Consider the following 17160-nt stretch of genomic DNA (forward strand, 5'->3'; position numbering starts at 1 on the left):
GCTTGTCTAATTTTGGATGTCCTGAGTACAGAGCATAGCAGTAAGGGCCCGAGGGTCTAACCTCTTTGTTGCTACCGCTGTGTCGTACGTAGCTGAAAATGAATAGAGCAGCCAGGGACCGGCTTTCGCCCCAGCTTCCTGGAACGCTCAGAGGTTCCGAAAGAGACGTGCCCAAGACAAAGCAGAAAACAAGGCATCTGTTCTCAGTACCAGCCAGGTGTCAGACAGAGGAGATAGCCCTGCAGTACGGCACAGTAAAAACAATGGCGCTGATCCTTGTCGAATGAGCCATTGTTCTTGTACCTTACTCACAAATTTGTTAATTACACGAAAATGTGAAAAATACATTTGGCAAAGTGCATTCTGCCAGTAATCAAATTTAATACCATTCCCAGCATGTGACTCACAACATTGACACACAAAGCGACAATGCTTAACGATGCTTTATGTAAACATTCTTATTTTAAATCGTCGCACTGTTCACTTACACTGCTAATTATACATACTCACATGCACCAATTTATTTATAATATGATTATGTTTCAGTAGCATAAAAGTAAGCTTTCTCATTAGGTTGACATCATGTGCTTCTAATTCGTATTTTAAAATGTGCAATAAAATATAGTCTGAAAATGAAAATGCCTTGAGGCATTAAGTGCTGGTTCTTTGCTGTTCCACATTTTCTAGATGGATTGGCTTTGTAAGACCCAAAATGTAATAAAGTGCAGAGTTTCGTGGTCCAGTCTTCTTAGATGACACTTGAGCTGGACTTGAGTTCATCTCCACTGGTACCTGATGGGTGGAACTTTCTCACAGTCCTCATCTTCAGCAAATGAAGGGTAGAATTCCAGGACCCGCTGATGCTGAGGAATCTGGACCTTGGTGACTGTCTGCACCACATCAGACACCCTTTGCGTTCACACACAACAAAGAAACAAGCAATGTCTAAAAATCAATGAAAACCAAGCTGTTTTAGCTTTGCAATTCAAAAGAAAATACTCCCGAGTGTCCATCTGCAAAGAGTAGTGATAGCAAGAAACTATTCTAAGGTCATTTGTGACAGCCATACAATATAGCATTGTTTGTTTCAAAAGGGCAGCGAAAAGTACCAGCAATGCTGCATGACTCGCTGGCTTTAATTGGAACTAACAGTATAATCAAAGGTGCATCTGGGGGCTGAGCGTCAACACAGGATGTGGGCTCCTGAGGAGGTCTTTCTGCAGACCCGCTTCTCCTCATGTCTCTCGCCCTCTTAGCTCCCCAAGGCCATGCGGATCCCCCAAGGTGGTGGTGTTTACACAGAGGCAGCTGGACATGCGTCAGGAAGAGAGCGAGGGACGTGCTTGAGGAGGGGAAGTGGAGAAGGGATGGGTGTGTGTTGGGGAGGCTCAGGATGTTTTCATAAATGAGCACAGCCTTCCCTGTATCCTCTCCAGAGCCTTACCTAGTTTCTGTGGAGAGTTTCCTGTCCCGCACATCGAGTGGGGAGATACATCTTAGGTCGTGGGGCGTGAAAGAAATGTGGGCATTAGAGCTGTATTCACAAAGATGAGAGTCCTACTCCAGTTCAATCTCAGTCCTTCCCTGAACTCATGTTCCCAGTGAGTCAGTGACAGATGTTACAGATATGCTGGGTCACGATGACGTTCTCATGTTCCGACTCTGCCTGATCACGCGTTTCAGTTTCATTTGTTCCAGAAAGTTTCCACCAAAACTTTCTGAGAGGAAACTTCTCCATTGCTTTTTAATTTCCTGTTTTATCTGATTGTTTTTTCCCTGAAATGTCTGTTTAATGATTATACCATAATAAAAACACACAACGAGTCTCCCGCTTTAATATCAATCTTTCTGTGACGGATGACTCCAGGTCATTAGGAACAGCACTGTGCGGGTCAACGAGGACATTTACTTTAGCTTCAGGTCCTTTACAACATAGGACAGGTGAGGTTGGCCCTGTTCGTCCCACTCCACAGTGGAGCTGCAGTAACTGTACAATCAACAGGCCTGTGACTTGTTAGGCATTAGGACAGTGGAGAGCCCACGGTGGACTGCAGCAGCCCTCTGGTCCTTGTATCAAGATGCTAAAATGCTTTGATATGTTTCTTTCATACGCCAAATGTTTTTCAAAATTACAATACATTATGCTCCTATCCAATATGGGCAATACCTTTCACCCTCTGGGTGCCACCCTGGTTAACACAGAAGGACATTTGGTAACAGACTGCTCCAGTTGTGTTGCTCCAAGGGGAGCTACTTATCGTCATTTCTACCAGCAGCCATTCGACCTTATAATGGGCCCTCATGGTGCCGGGGTAGTGACCTTTCAATGACTGAATGATACTGAGCTTCCTCTGTACTACCATATTACACCTCCAACCCCCGTTTCTAAGTAAGTTTATTTACAATCTCATGTTTCATCACTGTAACTATGTTGGATGCTGCATGCTGCTGCAACTCATTGCAATTTCCCTCTGCGGATTAGTGAAGTTTTCATTGTTTTATGTTTTTTCATTTATTTATATGGTACCCACCCCACCCTAGGTCACTTTTCTTGAATGCTAGACTTCCACAACTGAAGGGGCTGAGGGGCTGAGGGCAGGGTTGGACATCTCAGTTATTTACACTCACCGGAACTGACATGACGGAAGTGTGACACGATGAAAAGAATGGCTGGGGTATTTGTCACTGAAGACCCCCCCTTTTTTTCGAAGCTGATGAGCAGAATCCTCAAGGGACACCCTCTATCCTCCCAGTGAACCCCTGAATAAACAAACTGACTTCTGAACTACTTGGGGGCCACTATAAACAATACGGGTCATTTTAATGAGGATAAATTATGTGGATAAGGGACTGAACAATGTATCAGGGCAATAGATTCCCCTCTTTTGCTCACTATATCGGGCTCACTACTGGAAGAAAGGCCACAGGAGTAACAAAAGCATTTACCTAATGCCACATAAATTAATGCTAAAGAAAAAAGAAAACTCAAAAAACCAGTTGCTTTCAAAGGCCACAGAAAACGCTGGTCTTTTTAACCTAATGGGGTGAAGAAGACTGTATATAGTTTTTTTTTTTACAAAAGTAATAGCAATAGCAATAATCAGTCCTGAGTGGCAAGTAGCATTTTCTTACATTTGATAACTAATGTACAATTAGCTTGTTACTTTTCAAAGAAGAATGTAAACACAAAATGTGATCATCTTTTGCTAAGTACATACAATTTTTCTGAATAAATGCAAAACCATACCTTTGATTCAGCCTTTCCTGGTGCTCGGACCCAGAGCTATACAAAAGGGCTTTCCCATAGAAGAGATGAGTTACTTCCAGGTTATGCTCTTTCTATAAGAGAGAATAAATATTTAAAAATAATTTTTATTTAGTTCAGCAGATGCTTTAGTTCATCGCAGATGGTAGCATGTAGTGTAGCTGTTACAGACTAAAGTGGTTTTTGTTAAAACCCACTCCCCAAATGTATCCTTGATCAAGGTATTTACCCTGATTTGATACTGTAAGCATACTCTGTGTATATGAACCATTTATACTGCAAAGTCCCTTTGGATAAAAGTATCAGTTAAACAACAAATTAACAATAATCCTTTTATCTTTTTAGTACTATTACCCATTTACATGGCTGGATATTTGCCGTGTAAATCCACACCATGTGCTGCGACTCTGTGACATTTTATGTGTCTAGAGTTGAAAGAACGCTCACGATTCATAGCATCAGGAAATATAAAATATAAAGTTGACCTTTTAGTAACATGTATACCAATATATGAGTATGAGAATCAGAAAAAAACTTAAATTAACTCAGATGTAGACAAATCACTGCAAGCACAAATGTGCCTAAGACATACTAATTACTAATGGATTACTGTGGGTGTGTATGAAATTTTGGGTGTACAGTTAATTATTTAGTCGCACCAGAAGGAAAAAAATGGAAATCGAGAGACACATAAAGCATGCTGGACAACATATGGTAGAGCCAAAAATTGTATTCTATTTTGTCTCTCAGTAAAGTAACTTGGTGAAAACCTTGAAAAACTGGCGTTGAGAAACAAACACTTTAGTGTCCACTACTTTGCGCTGATGGATCTGCAAACCAGTTTGGAGCATGCGTGGTGTTCTTGTTTTTGTTCTTGTTTTTTTATATGTATTTTTTGCCAACGTCTACCTCATAAAGTTGCAAAAATGAAGCAAAAACCCTACAAAATATTTTTTTGGCAGAAACATATACACAGAACTGCTAATCTCACAGTCCATCCGGACTACATAAACATCGCATCGAATGAAGTGTTCCCCCTAAAGATACACGTGGAAAAAAATGCTGTACAAGAAGTTTCGGCAGCAGTTTTAATGTTGGCAGGGGCCTCAGAGGAAAGCTTTCAGAAGAAGAACTGCTGTGGATGAGACAACAAAGGAAATCCTAAATGTCTGCACAATGATATGGGAATTTTGTTGGTTTCTGGGGAAGGGTCACTAAAGTGGAAAATATGTATGTGACTCACACATTATGGACATGTGATGCTCATTAAAACTATTCACAAAGCCTAACAGGTTAACACTCATCCTTTAGTAAAACATACTGTACCTAACATGTAGCTATATACTGAATACACTCCTACTAAGCCACTAACACTTACTATAGTTCTGCTAGTGGTGTCCCTTAAATGTGTACAGTTTGTGCGGCCCTGACCTCACATTGTTCCTAATCCAACACAGACCCCACATGTTCCTTCTTCTTGGCAGGGGCCTGGAGCCCACCCCCTACAGCCTCCCAGGAGCCCGCACCAGGGTGTAGCCTCGCGATCAGAAATTCTAAAAGGGGGGCGGCGCCGTAAAACCACTGAGAAATACGCCATAGCTTACCACACTGTGATGTTAAGGAGGAATCTGGCTGTACTTAGAGAGTGCAACCAACTGTCTCCAGGGAAGAAAATAACCACACAACCAGGATTTTAGGAAAAGTGACAGTAAGTATCGAAATCTTTGTGTTACACTATTATTATACTATTTGTCATGCTGTCTAACCTAAATGGTATCATGACTTATGTTTCTACAGACAATTTATAAATACACACACACACACACACACACACACACACACACACACACACACACACACACAATGTATTGTGAATTATATTGTAAATTTTGAAGTGATTGCAGACATAACAGAGGCAAAACAGTATCACAAACATATACTTGCTCACTTTAACCTAGAACAAAAAAAAAAGACAAAAGTAGTTAGAAGAAATGTAAGATTTGGCAAAGACTTATGCGGGGACTGCTTTATCCCAGGGGTTCTGTAGACGGTGTGTCTCCTGCTCTTAATCAAGGCCATATGGAAAGGAGTGCAGTGAGTCAAATAGAGCTAAAGTGTCCAGTCAACATCTAAGGAAAGAGCAGCCGGTGACAATGGCTCAGTAAGTAACAGACAATCATTCTGGCGCTCAGCAGATCCATGCGGTCCATTGACGTCAGTTGATCTCCATTTGTGTAAGATTTGTGCAAAGGGTGCTGGATTCACTATCGCCATTGTCTCTTACTTCCTATTTTCAGGTGCTCAGTCTGGAAATAATTTAGCCTGCAGATATCAGCATAATTTTCTTTAGTGTGTTCAGCCTTCTGAAAGAGTCCTCTTGGAGGGGAGCTTTCTCTTTAGGCTTGGTGAGGGTTGAACGCTGTCAGTGTGCGTAGGAGGCCCTCTTACCTTGATCTGTTCAATGAGCTCCTTCAAGGTCATCTCCTCCTGGCCATTGCACCTCCCTTGGACAGGGAACTGATTCCACAAGGAGTATTTTTTTCCTGCTACCTGTCAACAGACACAGGAATTCGGGAGAAATAAAACACCTGTGACACACACAAATTGGCACAAAGGAGTGACAGCATTCCACACACGCTCTGTGTCAAAGAGACTCAAATACACATGTTCAGATAAACACAAACAGAGGAGAGAACGGATGCAAACAAGCAGAAAGACGCATATTGTACGTGTGACGACCACTGGATAGGAGAAGGAATCATGATGACTGAACCTTCACTTTTGTCTCTGGTCCCATTAATAACAAATAAACAAAAACAGCAAGAGAATTCAGTCAACACAGAACAGAAGTGGGAAAGGAAAACCTCAGAGGAGAAGAACAACTTCAAGCCTGCTGTAACCCAGCATTCCTGCTTGATACGGAATGAGCATAAATTTGTGTGCAGAATGGCAAACAGGGGAGGTGGCACATGAGAAATAATGTCTTTACTCTGTTTGCTGTATTAGCAAAAGAAATCTATCTGTTGGTTAGTGGAACTGCTGTATTGCTTGAATGAAGAGAGAAGTTCAAGAAAGGGAATACAGCCAGGGAGAAATTCAGTACCACTGAGAGACACTCAAAGGTCTGTGCAGAAGACGAGAGAATGGCCGACACTGATCAAGCAGTACTTGTCGCTTCCTCCACATGGAGACATTTTCTCTGCCTTCATGGCTGTGATCTGCAGTGCAAACAGCCTTTTGGTCAACTAAGTCTCCTCAAGCTTTCTAGAGAACCATTTTTGCCCACGAAATGACAATCATCAGGATACAAACAAAGCAAGACAATTGGCACTGCAAAGGACACAATCAAGCCTAAAACTTATACACTTATAATAAAGATTTTTTTATTATTCAGTATATTAAGTAAGGCCTTCATTCTTAAAACACAAGATTGCTCTCAGGTACTCATAATTTTTATTTCTTCACAAGCCACAGTTTATCTGTTTTACCATTATACTTGAAAATGCAAACATATAAAAAGGAAGCGTATGAAATAAAAGCATTTGAAAGCGAATTTACGACGAGACTGCAGTGGCTAAAAATACTAGCATGTAACAGCTGCATAATGAATGACTTAATTTTCAGTCCTAGAATCAAACACCTCACTTTGCATGTATTATTTTATTTATCAATTAAAATTTGTTGAGAAAAACAACTTGCAGAGCATAAAAAACTGAGGCTGAACAATTATTCCAGTGTTTTGGGAATTGGACTCGCTGACACTCACTGATGTAATGGAAAACACAGCCAGAAAATGTTTGCTTCTAGAAAGACTTTCTTCCTATCTACGGGGGTAAGAAGATAAATTAGTTGAGAGAGAGTGACCTTTATACATTCGACAAATAATATCTGCAAAAAATAATGCCCACAGGAAAACCTAAATGCTAGCAGTGTGGAGCAAGTTAAATCTCTGCAAACATTCCTCATTGTAATGCCTCAATGCATCACAGGTGACCAAAAAGAGCATCATGTGACATGTTTGTTTTCCATTAACCTAATCCAGGCCCTTTTACATTGGACCAGATCCTCGGAAACGTGACAAGAATACTTCTTTTCAGGCTCTTGTTTCATGATCCAAAATATGTAATATTTTGAGAAATATCAGAATTGGATTTATTTCCCTGCAACAAAGAGGAATCACATCTTGCCATGAATAATAGATCATAAGGATGGTCAGATGCACATACCTGTAGTGTGCCAGACTAGATTATATTAAATCAAGTGAAGAATGAGCCAGAACTACAGTCATGTTACACTGGTATTAACCAAGACAAGCACTTGTAAAATATTGCAACAGTTTGGGGATGGGGTTGTCTGTAAACAGAGTTTAAGGTTAGGGTTAGGATTACTGTTAATACTAACCCAAAGAGGAATCAAACAACATTTAAAAACGGCTGAGCTGATTATACAACATATGATTAAAAAAACTTATTAGACCACTCTAATGGTAATATGAAATACTTAAGTTCTGTTTATCTTACTTATATCCTCATGTCCTTGGTTTTGCTATTGCGACTTCAGGATTGAGGTTCTAAGGTTTCCTGGATATTTACAGATGCCCAAAGGAGCAGAATACGAGTCCGAGTATTTTTCTCCTCTTTGCTTTTCTCTCGGTTCCCCTAGTTCTCTGTTACTATTGGCACCATGCCAGAAGTACTGAATACTTCACAGCAAACTTGTCCAAAAACTTCATAAGGCACATTGATCAAATCAGAGGTAACTGCAGCCACACACAAGTGCTCTACCCTTTACTGCATCAACATAAATAAAAACAGAAGAACCACAAAGTCATCTGGCAACATTTTAGGGACTTGCTTTGTTTCCCTCGCTGAAGAGATTTTCAAACTGTTGCTTCATAGTACAAAATAAACTAAGCAGCTGCCAGCAACATGTGAATCTGTTTGAACATCTCATTTAACCCATTGGATTAAAGTGCAAGCAATAGGAATAAATTATATCACCAGCAACACTGATGGAAACCGAAAAAGTCTTTTGGCTGTAGTAAATCTTCTGAGATGGAAGTCTACAAGCACAATGTGCAAAAATGTGAAGCAGCATGCATAAACAATGAAAAAAACGTACCTTTCAACTTTAGACCTGCAGCACAGTAGAAATATAAATTATGTAACAGCAGACCTTGAAAAAAATAGCCCAGCCTCAGAAGAGTAGGCAGGAATGTTACTGATGTCTTACATTTACATTTATTCATTTAGCAGATGCTTTTGTCCAAAGCGACGAACATCTCAGCAAAAGTACAATTTATGCATTGCATTGAGAGAAGGAGACATAGCTGCAGACATGAAAGTCTCAAGCAAACCTAGTTTGTTACCTACCACTTGCTGCACCGAGGTTCATCGTTCGAGTAGGTGCATAAGACACAGGATAGATAAATCCCGATACCCTCCCACCAATTTTTTTTTAATGTTATAAGCTACACAAATGAGCAAGTACAATGCCAGAGTAGTGGCTGAATAAAGGTTGTATCTGGGGATGCTTATGGAGTTATGATGCGTGAACAGTTACACCTTAAATGAACTGGAGAGATCTTGGGTGAAGTGGATCTGGAAAAGGTAGGTTTTCAGACCCTTCTTGAAAACAGACAGAGTTTCTGCAGTTCTGAGTGAAAGGGGAAGGTCATTCCACCACAACAGAGCCAGAACCAAGAACCTCCAAGCTTTACCTTTCCTGCACGGGACCACCAAGCGAGCAGAAGTAGACGAGCGAAGGGGCCTGGCTAGAGTGTAGCGGTTGATTAAGTCTTGTAAATAGCTGGGAGCAGTTCTATTGATGCATTTGTACACAGTAACTGGAGTTTTGAATTTGATTCGGGCAGCTATAGGAAGTTTTCTGAGTGGTGAGTGCAGGTTTCCACAGCAGTATAGCAGCAGGAATATTCCACTGATGATGGCCCCTTAGGGTCCTTTCTAGCCATTTGTGTGGGGCTGCAGGTAGCATCTTGCACTTGAAGGACCCAGGTTCAAATCCCACTGCCTGCTGTAGTACCCTTTAGCAAGGTGCTAAAGTGTAACTTGCTCCAGTAAAAATGACCAACATGTATAAAGCACTGTAAGTAGCTTAACGCTGTAAATCGCTATGGTGAAATGCATCAGCTAAATAAACCCATGTAATGTAATGTCTCCTTGTTGCTGTGGGGATTGCACTGAGTCCTTTCAGTACAGCTGCTGACAAAGGGAAGACAGAGTCATTTCAGCATCGTGGCCCAGACAGGGATGCTCTGGCCAGGTTCAGGGCAAAAGCCCCATGCTCGGCAATCTGCACTGTGGAAATTTAAGGATTTGGGATACTTGAAATCCGATATTTGCCATTTGTAGTTGTTCAACTGAAGTGTGGCACAGCAGGTAATGCTGGTGCCTCACTGATTCAGTGCCCACTCATTCAGACTTGTGTAGGTTCTCCCCATGGATTTCCTCCCATAGTCCAATGACATGCATGGAAGAAGGCAATGGTACAACAAATGCGCATACTCCCTTACCTTCAAAATGACGTGAGGGTTGCTAAGGGTTCACTTCAACTCAGAGGCACTTTTCTGCATTTTAGACCATGAGAAGAAACACACTCAAACGTGGCAAGAGCACACACTCCACACTACACAACTCCACATGAACCCTACTCCAAGTTCACAACTGAGGAGCTGTGAAGTACCAGCTTTTCCTGTGCTGCCTCCATTCCACAGGTGAAATGGATTTTAAGCAATAATTAATTAAGCACAAAGGCTAATTGTTTTATTTTTACAGTTAATGCACAAGTGCCTTACAGGGGAGTATCCATTCCAATGAAGTTAAACATAGGATGCGTATGCATACGTGCAGTTAGGGATATTGCTGAAGGAGACACTGGTTTGTCCAGTCAAGTTCTAATTGATTTTAAGTCACATCGACAGTGGCAGAAGGGGCGGGGAAGGGGCTGGAAGAGGAGTGCTTCTCTCTCAGGATATCCAGGCTACGCTCCCTGCAACATGTTTTTTGCATCATAGACCAAATGGCTACACAGCACTTCCTCAGGAAGTGGGTGGGTTGATGTGTCTCATTTCGGGAAAAACCCTAAGACAAGGTGAGACATGGCCTTCTATGTATGATCCTTGCTTGGTATCAGTCCATATTTTTACCCAGAATGCAGTTTACATAGAACATATGGTTTTCTCATCAACCTTACCCTGTTTCAAACATTGTACCATTGCCATGCCTAACTGAAAGTGAACTCCCATCAGAGGCCCCCGTAACATCCTGCTTCTGAAAAAGTGAAGCCATTTTCCAGAAAGCCAGATATGAGGGTCTCTTGAATAGTCACAACATAACATTGTTAGGAAAACAATAAAACGTATCATAGCAAAGTTAAGCGTGGGGTCAGATCAAAATTAAAAATGCATTAACGTATTCCAAATGTGAAAAGACAAAATAAAAAAGGGCAAAACCATGGAGGGACGGGGAGGAGTTTCTTTTATCCCCTCGATCAGCCCAAGGTCTGGTAGATAAGCGAACCGCAGCCAACCACAATAGGGGTTCTGTCAGTGAACATAGTCTTGGAACCCACCTAAAATGTCACGCATCGGTGCCGTGTTAAATCTGCGCTGATGTGGTCAAACTGAAACCGTTATGTTGGTCTGCAGTCCACCCTTAGCACAATAGCCCATTCTCACAGGCAGGAAGCTGAGTTCAGACCACTGGCCTTGATAAGTCCCCTTCCTGTGCTGCACCACAAAATGGCAATTTCACACAACTGTCGTTCTGCACTCCACAAACACATGTTTGGTGGATTCTCCTGACTCACTTGTAAAAAACTTGGGGGTAATTTTCAGATGAAGAAATGCACAAGCACTGAGTGACTGGTTCTTAACTGTGACTGTCATCAGCTCTTGCAGAGTTTTTTTTTGCCTTATTGCACGATACTTTGCTGAATAGCATGAAAGCTAACGAAGAGCGCAAAATTCTTGAAGGTGTTAAAGGTTACATTAAACATGAGCACAGACTTAAGGTAAGTATTGATCACAGGAGGAAACAACAGGACCTTGGGGAGAGTATGACAGACACTGTGGAATATGAAGTTAGGGCTAGCATGGAGTGTGAAAGGAATAGGGTCCACAGCACATTGAATTTAACTGTGAAACTAAAAATCAGTAAGTCTTCACAACAACAGAGCCACCACTGTCAGCTGCTGCACAGACGTGGTCAGAGCAACGAGCAGAAGAAGTTAAGTGATAAACATGAGGACAACGAAATACTTGTGATGTTTATCAGGTATTTTATTCTCTCACTGAGCCTCTTGTTTTTGTTGACGAATACAGAGGAGAAATGAACAAGACTATTTCCTCTTCTCCTCAACTGACATCATGTTTTTCATATTAGAAACGCACAGTTGACGTATTAGCAGGAGCACATGCTGGCAGCTTGGGGCCACCACGGTGATGTAACCTCAGTTTTGACGACATCGACACCAATTCAATAACCACGGTAATCCCGGTCAGGACCAGACTCTGTTGAATAATTTAGAAGAGGGCAGCCGGAGGCAATGTGACTGTGGCAGGTCACTGTTTCTGGAGAGGCGTGGAGGATGGGAAATATGTCTCCCTTTGACATTCTCTGGAACATGCTAGTATCACTGCTAAGGAGCCCCTGCTCTTCTCACAGTGGATGTATTAAGCTAACACGAAACATTTGTCGGGCCTCCGAATGTCTGTCAGCTCAAGCCTAACAAAGTTTCCTTAATTACACATCTTCCTTTACATCATCTTAACGTCTTTCCATCAACTCACAACATACAATTTGGACGAAGGTGTTTCCTGTAAATTTAACACTCTTTAATTTGCAGAACTGTGTTACACAGGCCTGAGGGACACAATTCCCTAGTTAAAACTCTGCTTTGTGTCAAATGGACATTATAATTTTCCACTTACTACCCCAGGAAACTTATCAAAGCTGAGCAACCATTTAACAAAGTATGTGTGTTTGCCGGGTGACAAAAAGACCTTACACTGATGGACCCACCAGATAAATATTGAAGATGTCCTGGGTGACATACAGCATTGTGCACTCTTTACACTGCATTTTCTAAGTGATGCTGACTGATGACAACGAGTCTTTCACATAGTTGTGAAAAGACAACAAGCACATGCAAAATGACAAAAGAAGTTAGATAACACACTAACGTTGACTGAAACTGCTTGTCCCAAGCTGGGTTGCAGCAAACTGGAGCCTAACCCAGCAACACAAGGCGCAAGGCTGGAGGGGGAGGGGACACACCCAGGACGGGACACTAGTTCCTCACAAGGCACTCCAAGTGGGGCTTGAACCCCAGACCCACCCGAAAGCAGGCACAGGCGAGACCCATTGCACCACCACACCCTCCATGCACTACCCCGTAAGTTTATTATCATGAAATTTAAAACAACTGTTTTCATTTATTTTGTTAGAAAATGCTTTTATCCAAAGCATGCCAAAAACAAACAGACGTTCCAATTTTATATTTTTCTATTTACACAGCTGAATGTTTCCTGAAACAAAGTTCAGGGGTACAGAACCAAGTGAAGTACCTTAAACTTAGGGGTAGAGGGAATATTTAGTCACAAGTACTTTATGTGTTTATCAAAGCCTTTAAGTCCTGACTCCAGTGAAAAACAGACTCCAAGCTTTGTCAGAAAAGCTTAGTGAAAGATTGCTTTATTGGGGGTGATAAAATTAAATCCGCTCACAACCAAGTTCAATACTGGGGTGCTTTTTTGAATCTTTTGTCACAAAGAAGACGGGAAAGTCTGACAGGAATCTGTGAACTGTCCTTTAATGTTAGTGATGACAGCTGCATGGCAGCTACATGGGGATACAACACTTAATAGTTCAGACCAGTGCTGCTCATGCATGTCAGCACTAGTTCCTTATAAACAGTCATTGAGCATTTGAAAGAAATCCTTCCCTCTCTCCCTCAGAACTGCTGAACCTGAAAGAAGTCACAAATCACATCTCATGGGAATGTGCTTTGAGAATTGCTTGTCTGTATCTCTGTCTCTCAGTGTGGTAGTATGATGTATTTTTGTTCACTCCATATTGTATTTTGCTTTGGAGAAAAGCTTCTGCCAAATGCATAAATGTACATATAATATACACTTATATCTGGCCTTGTTAGGGCTTATTTGGGCAGATGAATAGATTCTCCTCTGTGTTTGGCTCCCATGTGCTCTTTTCCATGTCACATGCTTTCAAAGGGCAGTGCTCACTGCCCTTCAGAAAAAGCCACCGCATTTGTGAGTCTCATGCTTAAAACATGCAACATCCTCAATGAGAGCCAGCTGCAGCAGGCTGGGTGGCAAGGAATTACAGAATGAGCTCATTTTCACGAGGCCTTGAGCCTCGAGCACAGCTGTGTCTCCTGTATAAGGGCACTCTCTCTTTCTCTCCGTCTGTCCGTCCATCCCCTGTGAGCCGATCGACTCAATTCTAACAGAGGTCTGACTGACATCTGGCTCTGGAATAACTAGAGGAGTACAGCCTCTCTCTGTCTGCCTGTGATCCTGATAGAACTGAGGTGTCATGTGGTAATGTCCTTGCAGGCTCCTTTTCCTTTTAGGAAGTTCTGCTGAAAACCAGCCCCAAAATCCCATAGGTACTGTTCAAATCACAACAGAGGTGCCATTTTATTGTCATGTATAGAAAAAAAAAAAAAAAAAACGTATACATTTTTATGTGATGTAGTCCACTGGTAAATAACCAGCAATTTGGCATCCTCACTCGAGACTTTTATTTCCCAAACAAGCAAAGTTACTGTAGAGAAAAAAGAACAGGGTTACACTGGACACCCTCTCCACTGCACTGAAACACACAAACAGAACAGCACCCTGTTAGGAGTTATCTTTCTCCCTCTCCCTCTGTGCTTTATTGCAGTTCCTTGTTTTTGTTTTTACTGACACTGTTTTTACGTTAAGCAGCAGCAGGAAACTTCCCATGTTTCATTGCTGCATCACAACCACATTGTTCTGGAGCAAAGCAGAACCAAAGCAACGATCAGTCAAGTGTGTACTTGCAATATGTTAATCTCGGATACACAAATTGCACAGGCTGGGTTACGTGCCAGAATGTAGAGGTGAGATAAAAATAAATCAAACAGGCATGGAGTGACACCCTCAACTGATTGTTGTAACACCAACAATCAATAGAGCATGAATCCTCTTGCTCATCAAGTATATTTTCACTGAATTCCATGTGATTTTGAAAACACTATGTTGCAGTGTTGTAGTTCTACTTTATCCACCTGCAGATAAAGAACTGCCATTTAAAGTGGAGCTGCTACACAGAGGTGAAAGATCATGACATTTATCCTCAGGATAACAGAGAACAAAAGGGAACATCAACCACGGTGACTACGTTCCTCTTATTGACCCCCTGGATGCTGGATAATAAGCATGGAAATTTCAGTTATTGCTGGTGAGCTTGTTAAAATACCAGGGTGATGTTCTCTGTAATCCACTCCACGAACTCTGCACCCCAAAATCTGGCAATGCTGTGTCCAGTTAAACTGAGAGAGAGCAGGGGCAGAGAAACTTTTGCATGTCCTGCAACTGTTATCTGTGGATAAGTGGTGGGCTTTAAACGTAAACTGAATCTACCAAGTGGGGATTGCAGTGATATTCATCTGTAACTTTCCCTACAAATGAATCTTTCAAGACGCAACTCACCAACTGAGAGGTTCTTCACAACGAATGCAACTACACAACTCCTGTAGCTCATGCCAGTAAACCAAACATCCTTACACTGCTGACTTCTGGGTCAGTGTGATGGTACTACATTATTTTCACTGTACCCTCAACGCCGCCATTGTTTTCTCAGAAAATCTAATTGGCAGCATAACAAAACAGCATATTTTAAGATCAGATGGTTCCAGAATAGAACTAAAGTAAACACAGGAAACATCAGAAATACTTGTGCATGTTTCTGTATATATTTATTTTTCACACAGGAAGAACTTTAATATAACAGTGTTCTTTAAATTATATATTAAATAAAATGCCTCTTAACCAAGTGGGTTATTACATTTTACATTACATTTATTCATTTAACAGACGCTTTTCTCCCAAGCGACTGCCAATGAACTCTATGTGGTGTTATCAACCCACACACTTTATTCACCAAGGTAACTCACACTGCTAGATACATTACTTACAACGGGTCACTCATTATTCTGCCTATCCTTATTTTTTCCTTTCTTCTTACCTAAGTTTGGCTGCCTTCACATTTTAGCTCTAATACAATCCTCATACTCTGCATATTGATGTGCACCAGACACCAAACCTGGTGTATCATGTAAGAAGAAATGTGATTTTTGCTCTTTTCTTGTCAGTTTGCTTCAACCGGTGCAGCATTTTGCTTCTATATTCTTTAAACTGGACTTTAGCTATCGGGTCAGTAAACAACTGTGGGAATGTTGATCCCAGGATTACATGGACAGTTGGAGTCTGGGAATGATATCACATTCGATCTGGTGGGAAACAAATGCAGCACCCTTGGTTGGTCGCCAGTTTTTTTTAATAACATTTTGTGAGGGGTGGGGGGTGAGAACTGAGTTCCAGTAAATCACATATTTTACTAAGAACACCAGTAAAAAAACAAATATAAAGATTTAATGACTTTTAAGAACAACAAAAATAAGTATGTTGTTAGTTGAAGAGAGAGGAAGAAACAATGCAAAACTTCTGCTTCCCTTCCAGCTGGACTACATCATATTGTATTCACATTCCTGTGAATTAAAATATTTGCACAAAAACAAGTTTGTATGATACAAAGCAAAGAACCGTATTTAAGGGCATCAATATTCATACTAAACAAATCAGTATGCTGCAAACAACAAAGGCTACGAGGAAGTGATATATGTGGGATTTACAATGAGGAAAAAGCCCTTTACTCAGCCCCGAGTGGACCTTTAGCCCGGTTTCAAATCATGGATCCATCCAATACACTGGAACCTGCATTAGTCATACATATTTTCTCTCCAAAGACTGACTTAACACTGCTGGACATGGTTTGGAAAACTTGAGTTGACTGTTTGGAAATGAAGGCAAAATGGCATTCAAAAGTAAAAGTCGAAACAAACTAATCGTTTTTCTCTACTTTAAAGCAGGACTTTGAATAAGTGGTAAACTGAAGCTCTGTGCAGAGATGCTGCTGGAAGTCAGCTCAAAGCAGCTCATGAGACACAGATAAGGGAATTATCCCTAGTAATGAGGTCCTACTCTGGGACCTGAGGCCAGGCCTTCTCCCCCGACATCTCAGTCTGTGAGAGATCATCACAAGCGAAGAAGAGCTATTCAGCATTCACTAGGACCTTTGCTCGCCAAATCAGTCCCACATGCTGCTCTAATTCAGTGCAGTGGAGAGAGATGATAATGGCTTTGAAATGGGATTTTGTACTGAGCAAAAGACAAAACAAAAGGAGACATCACCACAGTGCAGCCCAGCTCTGTTAACACTGCCTAAATGGATTTAACATGTGAAACACGAACCTCATTAACCTGAAGCACAAATGTGTCCAAATTGCAGAAGGTGTAATTTATCACATTATTCTCAAAACTACTTGCAAACCTGATTGCATTCATGGAGAACAAAATGACAATAACCCTGATAATTTAACCTGCTCATAGTGAATACATTTTAAAGCCAAATTGAAAATGACCGAAAATTAAAATACAGGATATTTCAACCATAGCATCTTACCATAAAGTGAAAATTCTACCTATTAATTAATGCAACAGATGTCTATCTATAGTTTTGTTTGTCAGAAAAAGGCAGGGTTTCACCAAACAAAATAAAGCAAATTAGATGTTTTCTTTAGATACAGATGAAAAAAACATTTTCAGT

At 41.2% G+C, this 17160-nt stretch overlaps 1 protein-coding gene and 1 long non-coding RNA gene across 3 annotated transcripts in view; one reads left to right on the forward strand and one right to left on the reverse strand.

Annotated features, from left to right (window-relative positions):
- Positions 1-369: 369 nt before the first annotated feature.
- uba7 (ubiquitin-like modifier activating enzyme 7) overlaps positions 370-17160 on the reverse strand; it is a 45501-nt gene continuing 28710 nt past the window's right edge. For both annotated transcript variants that reach the window (XM_029249940.1, XM_018756645.2), the window contains 3 exons: positions 5714-5815; positions 3248-3339; positions 370-909 (listed from right to left, as the gene is read on the reverse strand). In XM_029249940.1, coding sequence (XP_029105773.1) covers positions 777-909; positions 3248-3339; positions 5714-5815 — 327 coding nt within the window. In that variant the 3' untranslated portion in view covers positions 370-776. The remainder of the gene's footprint in view (positions 910-3247; positions 3340-5713; positions 5816-17160) is intronic.
- On the forward strand, positions 3883-5636 carry LOC108936973 (uncharacterized). Its single transcript, XR_001966316.2, has 3 exons — positions 3883-4973; positions 5302-5426; positions 5563-5636. It is a non-coding gene; the product is annotated as an uncharacterized LOC108936973 (long non-coding RNA).

The sequence above is a fragment of the Scleropages formosus genome, chromosome 2 (assembly GCF_900964775.1).
Source record: "Scleropages formosus chromosome 2, fSclFor1.1, whole genome shotgun sequence".
Classification (NCBI taxonomy): domain Eukaryota; kingdom Metazoa; phylum Chordata; class Actinopteri; order Osteoglossiformes; family Osteoglossidae; genus Scleropages; species Scleropages formosus.